General features: G+C 48.8%; 1 protein-coding gene across 1 annotated transcript; it reads left to right on the top strand.

Annotated features, from left to right (window-relative positions):
- Nucleotides 1-214: 214 nt before the first annotated feature.
- On the top strand, nucleotides 215-3854 carry LOC136387904 (olfactory receptor 10V1-like). The gene is made up of 2 exons (XM_066360015.1): nucleotides 215-1160; nucleotides 3790-3854. The coding sequence occupies exons 1-2, from the start codon at nucleotides 215-217 to the stop codon at nucleotides 3852-3854; spliced, it is 1011 nt and encodes a 336-aa protein (XP_066216112.1).
- The last annotated feature ends 3039 nt before the right edge of the window (nucleotides 3855-6893 follow it).

Raw genomic sequence — 6893 nt, 5'->3', positions numbered from 1 at the left:
TGGTGAACTACTTCTGGATTATTACAGCAACAAGAACAAAAATTCTTTGTGAGTTGCTGAATTTAGGTTGGAGGTAAAGATGGTTGGAGTTGAGATCAAGGAAGGGCAAGGCCAGGAGTTGAATGGGTCACCCAGGAGGAGCTCTGTGTCCTGACATTTATTTATCTTCTGGGGGCAGTGCCTGTGTCATTATCAGGTCCAATGCATGGTCTACATGGAGGATGCAAACCAAACTGGGGTGATTCACTTCCACTTCCGTCCCTTCTCCAAACTCCTGGAGGTGCAGATGCTGATTTTTGTGACCTTCCTGATTATGTATCTGATCAGCATCAGTGGCAATGTCTCCATTTCTCTAATCATCTGGGTCAGCCATTCTCTCCACACCCCCATGTACTTCTTCCTGGCTAACTTGGCAGCTCTGGAGATCCGCTACTCTTCCACCATGGCCCCTCTGACTCTGGCCAGCATCCTGTCCCCAGAGAGAACCCTCGTCTCCCTGCCTGGCTGTGGCGTCCAGATGTTCTTCTTCATCTTCCTGGGTAGCACAGACTGCGTCCTGTTGGCCGTCATGGCCTATGACCGATTTGTGGCCATCTGTCACCCTTTATGTTATACCCTCATGATGAGCTGGCAGTTGTGTGTCCAGCTGGTGCTGGGGTCTCTGGTGCTGGGCTTCATCTTGGCCACGCAGTTGACTGTGCTCATCTTCCAGCTCCCTTTCTGCAGCAAAGAAATCAGCCTGTTCTATTGTGATGTCCTCCCTGTCCTGAGACTGGCCTGTGTGGATGCCGGGGTCCACGAGGCCGCTCTGTTTGTGGTCAGCGTTACCATCCTCACTGTCCCCTTCCTGCTCATCACTCTCTCCTACGGCTTCATAGTGGCCGCCATTCTGAAGACCAGCTTTTCAGAAGGGAGACACAGGGCTTTTTCCACCTGCTCCTCCCACCTGACTGTGGTCCTGCTGCAGTATGGCTGTGGCAGCCCCGTCTACCTGTGCCCCAGCTCCAGCTACTCCCCACGGAGGGGCCAGGTAGCAGCTGTAGTTTACACACTCATCACGCCTGTGCTGAACCCCTTGATCTACAGCTTGAGGAACAGAGAGCTTAAGAATGCTTTAAAGAGAGCAATGAGCCCTGGCCCCCTGGCCAGTTGGCTCAGTGGTAGAGCGTCGGCCTGGCGTGCAAGGGGTCCCGGGTTCGATTCCTGGCCAGGGAACACAGGAGAAGCGCCCATCTGTTTCTCCACCCCTCCCCCTCTCCTTCCTTTCTGTCTCTCTCTTCCCCTCCCGCAGCCGAGGCTCCATTGGAGCAAAGATGGCCCAGGCACTGGGGATGGCTCCTTGGCCTCTGCCCCAGGCGCTAGAGTGGCTCTGGTCGCAGCAGAGCGACACCCCGGAGGGGCAGAACATTGCCCCCTGGTGGGCAGAGCGTCACCCCCTGGTGGGTGTGCCGGGTGGATCCCGGTCGGGCGCATGCGGGAGTCTGTCTGACTGTCTCTCCCCGTTTCCAGCTTCGGAAAAATACAAAAAATAAAAATAAAAAAAAATAGAGCAATAAGGAAGCTCCTGTTGTCCTAGACACGACGAACACCCAGGGTGTCCCTTTACAACATTGCTGGGTGGAAGCAAATGGGCATGTTCTCTGAAAAAGGAGGACACAGGGGTTAAGAGATCGTTGGTTTTATACTGTTACTTCTTCCTGGTTGTGGTATTTTTGAAATTTCATTTTTCTTTTCTGAGTGTCAGATTCCTCAACCCTAAAATGGGGATTAAAATACCCATAAAACCTAAATTCTAGGGCAGTTACAAGGACCAAAATGTACATTAAGTGAAAATAGGTTGTGACTTTCATTTTGTGTGTGTGTGTGGGGGGGGGGGCAGAGACAGAGAGAGTCAGAGAGAGGGACAGACAGGGACAGACAGACAGGAAGGGAGAGAGATGAGAAATATCAATTCTTCGTTGTGGTTCCTTAGTTGTTCATTGATTGATTTCTCATATGTGCCTTGACCGGGCGGCTACAGCAGAGCAAGTGACCCCTTGATCGAGCCAGCAACCTTGTGCTCAAGCTGGTAAGCTTTGCTCAAACCAGATGAGCCTGTACTCAAGCTGGCAACCTCGAAGTCTTGAACCTGGGTCCTCCGCTTCCCAGTCTGGTGCTCTATCCACTGCGCCACCACCTGGTCAGGCTTGTTTTGTTTTGTTTTGTTTTTAGTGAAAGGAGGGGAGGCAGAGACAGACTCCCGCATGTGATGCTACAGGGATCCACCCAGCAAGCCTACTAGGGGGCGATGCTCTGCTCATCTGGGGCATTGCTCCATTGCAGCTAGTCTTTTCTTTTCTTTCTTTCTTTTTTTTTTTAGCACCTGAAGCAGAGGCCATTGGAGCCATCCTCAGAGCCCAGGGCCAACTCACTCCAATTGAGCCATGGCTGCAGGAGGGGAGGAAAAGAGACAGACAGAGATAGAGGGAGAGAGAGAAGTGAGAGGGGTAGGGGTAGAGAAGCAGATGGATGCTTCTCCTGTGTGCCTTGACCAGGAATCGAACCCAGGACATCCACACGCCAGGCCAATGCTCTACCAGCCAGGGCCTTGTTGTGACTTTTAAAGGAAGGTATAGCAGTGAATGTCATTGTTACTGTCTGAACATCACATGTAAAGTCCGTGTCCTACTTTGGACTTCTCTCCAGATGTCATTCTCAGGTTCTCAGCAGGCCCAAACACTGCACATCTGGGGAGGGGCAGGGCCACAAATAAAATACAGTTCAAAGCAGGAACATTCCAAGCACCGTATCTTGATTCCCATGGTGTAAATGCTGAGTTTGTGTCTTTTTGAATTATCTGTCTTTTATCCTAAATTCTCTTCCAGAGAAAAGTAATGGGGAAAGCACTGGATTTTAAAGTTTTGGTAGTTTCTCTTTTCTTAACTTAATACCAGAGCTAACCTGTCTCCATCTCCATCTCTGTCTCTGTATTAGTCCTCCCCTAAGTTGTTTGCTCCATGCCTGCTCATTGTCCTTTCCATTCTCTGTCCCCTTCTCTCATTCTCTCTAACACACACACAGACCCTCACACATCTCATATTCTCTCCTTCTATCTATCCCAATCTGAATATGTTTGTCCTTCCCACATTCATATATCGAAATCCTAATGCCCAGTGTGATGTTATTAGGAGCTAGGGCCTTTAGAAGTTGCTCAGGTCGTGGGATTAAGGCTCCTGTAAAACAGACCCTTTGGAGCTCCCAACCCCTTCTGCCACAGGAGGACACAACAAAAAGTCTGCGATCCATAAGAGGGCCTTGACCCACCCGTGCTGGCTCCCTGATCTCGACTTCCAACCTGCAGGACTGTAAGAAATAAATTTCTGTTGTTTATGAGTCAGCCCGTCTGTGGTTTGAGCTAGAGCAGTCTAGATAGACTAAGACCCTAGCTACACATCTATAATATGGAAAATCTTCTTGTTAATCGAGGCTCTCTGTGTAGGACAGAGGTAATGTTGGTTCAAGTCTGGATTAAGGTAGAGCTAAGCTGCTTCTGTGAAGACATATACTGACTGTGTACAGTGAGGCAGGGAAAGAACTCGTGCCCAGGGCTCTAAGTAGGAGCATCATTGACTACTTCAAGATGACCATTTGTTTCCAGGTAGTGGCATCAGATGCTGATAGCTTACTCTCTTTCTGCAGGGTAGAGGAAGCTCATTCATTTCTTTTACCCACTGGTTATCCAGTGGTTCATTCATTCCATACCATTCAACCATTTAGTGAACTCTCCTATGTATTACTCACCTGTGGTAGGTAGTGCAGAAAATGGAAAAGTAAGGAAGAAGCAGCTCCTACCTCGAAGGAAGTTAAAAGTCTAGTGAGATTTCAGAACACAAACTATGATTATACCGAGGGCCAAGTGACACAGTGCGTGAGCTTCCAGAGGGCCAGTCAGGAGAAGCAAGGCAGGTCTGATGAGGGAGCTGGCCTTGGAGCTGCGCCGTGACGGGTCTCCACGTGTCTGGGTGTGCACAGAGGAGCAGGAGGGGCATTTCTGAAGGAGGGCACTGTGAGCACACAGGAGCAGGGCACCCACTCTCTCTGCTGTTTCCCTGTCTGGAAAAACACCAAAAGTGTGCCATACAATGTCCCTTTTATTTTTTCTGAAAATGTATCATAGACTCACCAGGCAGCAACTGTGACCAGAACTCATATTGTACAGAACTGAAATGTTACTGTCTTCTTTTGAAAGACAAGAACCCCAAAGGATCTTGTTTGGTTCACTCATGACACTTGCTGCCCCCCCCCCCCCGCTCTCCCCCCCCCCCCCCCCCCCCCCCGCCGCCCAGTTCTACCACAATATGCTACTGGGTGGGTGTTATCTGTAGGACACCTGTAGTGTCCAAAGTAGGTCTTCAGGGGAAATGGATGTTAAACGGTCAAACAAGTGTGACAAACCCTGTGCTGACCAAATTAAAACTCGTGCTTTCTTCAGTGCCTGCAACACGCAAACATTCAGTAGGGACTCCCTAAGAGAAGGGTGCATTGTGCTGTGTTTTCCAAACACTTATTCTTTGGAGTATCTCATGAAATGTTTTATCCTGTTAAACCTACTTGGAAATGCTGCACTGGCTGATGTTGAATCCCAAGAGGGTTATTTCATTATTGAAATGCTCCGGACACTTTACAGCTTTCCATGCTCTTTGAGAAAACAGTGTCATTACCCTGGCGAGGAGGCTTCTTTTCAAGTAATTAAATAAGGAAATTAATGATTACCATAGAGTAACCCATTTATATTTCCTGAATCCCATGAGATGGGTATTACTATTAGCTCCGCTAACAGACAAGGAAACCGATACACAGGGACCTTAAATAACTTGTTCAAGGTCACATAGCCAGTAGAGGCAGAGCTGAGATTTGACGGCGGCATTTTAGTTTCTCAAAACTATGACCTCACTCAGCATGCTATCCTATGAGAGCTTGGGGAACAAAAAATCACTTCATTTTCCTGTACTTCATAGTAAGATGGTGACAAGGATGTTTGTTCTAACTGCCTCCTTAACTTATTGTGAGATCTTGGAGAAGGAAAACTAAAAATACAGTGAAAGATTCAGCATGGTTATTCAAGTGTCCAGATGGAGAAATATAATAGATAGCTTATCTTTTAAATTGCAAAATGTTGAAAGCCATACTTATGTAACCGACTTTCCCCTGTGCTCCATGTATTCATCCCATTCCTGTGGACAGGTGTCTCCAAGGGGCCGTGAGAAACAGACAGTCCAGAAGCAACAGCTGCTTCTGTGCCTGAGGCCCCCAGCAAGTCTCCCACTTCCCTACTAAGTGCTTTAGGGTTCCCAGGATTGAGGGGTTTGTATCAGAATAAAAACAAATTTACCTGCTGAAAAAGATTTGTGTTGTTAAATCATAGGCATTGGTATATGGCATGTGGAGATTCATGTTAAGAAAACATTAAAACAACATGATATAAAACGTCTTTATTTTAAAAAACCCCATTATTTTAGACAATCAATTCAGTGACACAGAGTTCATCCTTGAAGACATGTGGAGCTACAATTGCATTGGTTTTTTTTTGTTTTTTTTTTGTATTTTTCTGAAGCTGGAAACGGGGAGAGACAGTCAGACAGACTCCCGCATGCGCCTGACCGGGATCCACCCGGCACACCCACCAGGGGCGATGCTCTGCCCACCAGGGGGCGATGCTCTGCCCCTCCGGGGCATCGCTCTGCCGCGACCAGAGCCACTCTAGCACCTGGGGCAGAAGCCAAGGAGCCATCCCCAGCGCCCGGGCCATCTTTGCTCCAATGGAGCCTTGGCTGCGGGAGGGGAAGAGAGAGAGACAGAGAGGAAGGAGGGGGGGGGTGTGGAGAAGCAAATGGGCACTTCTCCTATGTGCCCTGGCCGGGAATCGAACCCGGGTCCCCCGCACGCCAGGCCGACGCTCTACTGCTGAGCCAACCGGCCAGGGCCTGCATTTGGTTTTAAAAGCCAGGATCCAGAAAGGATCTAAGGAGAGGACAGGAACGTGTGCGCGCGCGCGCGTGTGTGTGTGTGTGTGTGTGTGTGTGTGTTTGTTAGTAGCCAACTATTTGTGATTTGTTCTCCAAGTATTTGCAGTGCATCTCTTTCATGGTCGCCCTGGAAGGTGAGTGATAGACTATTGGTCCTTGCTCTCAAACAGTCCATGGTCGCCCAGGGAGACAGATGGATAAACAGCTAGGAACAAGACAGCACGAAGTGTGCTTAAACAGAGGTCTGCACAGTACTGTTGGAGGTGAGTGGGCAGAGAGGGCAAGGAGACCACAGGGCGAACTGGAGAAGTCTTCGGTCTTGACGGCGGAGTTGGGGTCTCCCAGACATGAAAAGGAGAATGGGCGTGCAGGCAGAGGTGGGCTGTGAATCTGGGCACGTGAGGTTCAGAGAAGAGGTGGGTGTTTGGTGAGGCTGGTGGTGGGCTGTATGTTAGGGCGTGACAGTATGTGAGATTAGGCAGACTGGGCAAGGGTTTGAATGCTATTCTAAGAAGATTCTGGACTCCCTACTCTTTGTAATAAGAAGCCAACTGATGAGTTTTAATCAGAATAAAGATATAATTAAGCTGTTTTATAAGAACAGTCAGTTACATTTCAGCCTTATGCTTAGAGCTGGGTCCACATTAAGTGAGAAAAGACAGGCTGTTGCCCGCTCAGAGTTTACAGATGGGGCAGGAGGCAGACCTGTGCTCAAGTAATTGGTGTGGTGGAGGCTATGATGGAGAAGTTCAGGATGCCATAGAAGCAGCTCAAGGGACACTTACAATAGTCCAGGAAGGTGAAGCATTTCCTCTGAGGCTTGGAAAAATGGGTCAGAGATGTCCAAGTCAGGTATGGGGAGGAGAGAGCTCTGCCAAGGTGAAATAG

The sequence above is a fragment of the Saccopteryx leptura genome, chromosome 1 (assembly GCF_036850995.1).
Source record: "Saccopteryx leptura isolate mSacLep1 chromosome 1, mSacLep1_pri_phased_curated, whole genome shotgun sequence".
NCBI lineage: Eukaryota > Metazoa > Chordata > Mammalia > Chiroptera > Emballonuridae > Saccopteryx > Saccopteryx leptura.
The sequence above is the reverse complement of the archived record's forward strand: the minus strand, read 5'-3'. Positions and strand labels throughout refer to the sequence as shown.

What these genes read in the sequence shown, in the direction of transcription:
- LOC136387904 (XM_066360015.1), top strand. Translation starts at nt 215, where the DNA reads ATGGAGGATGCAAACCAAACTGGGGTGATTCACTTCCACTTCCGTCCC. An exon ending in CCTGGCCAGTTGGCTCAGTG is followed by an intron (nt 1,161 to 3,789) that starts GTAGAGCGTCGG and finishes CACCTGTGGTAG; the next exon opens with GTAGTGCAGAAAATGGAAAA.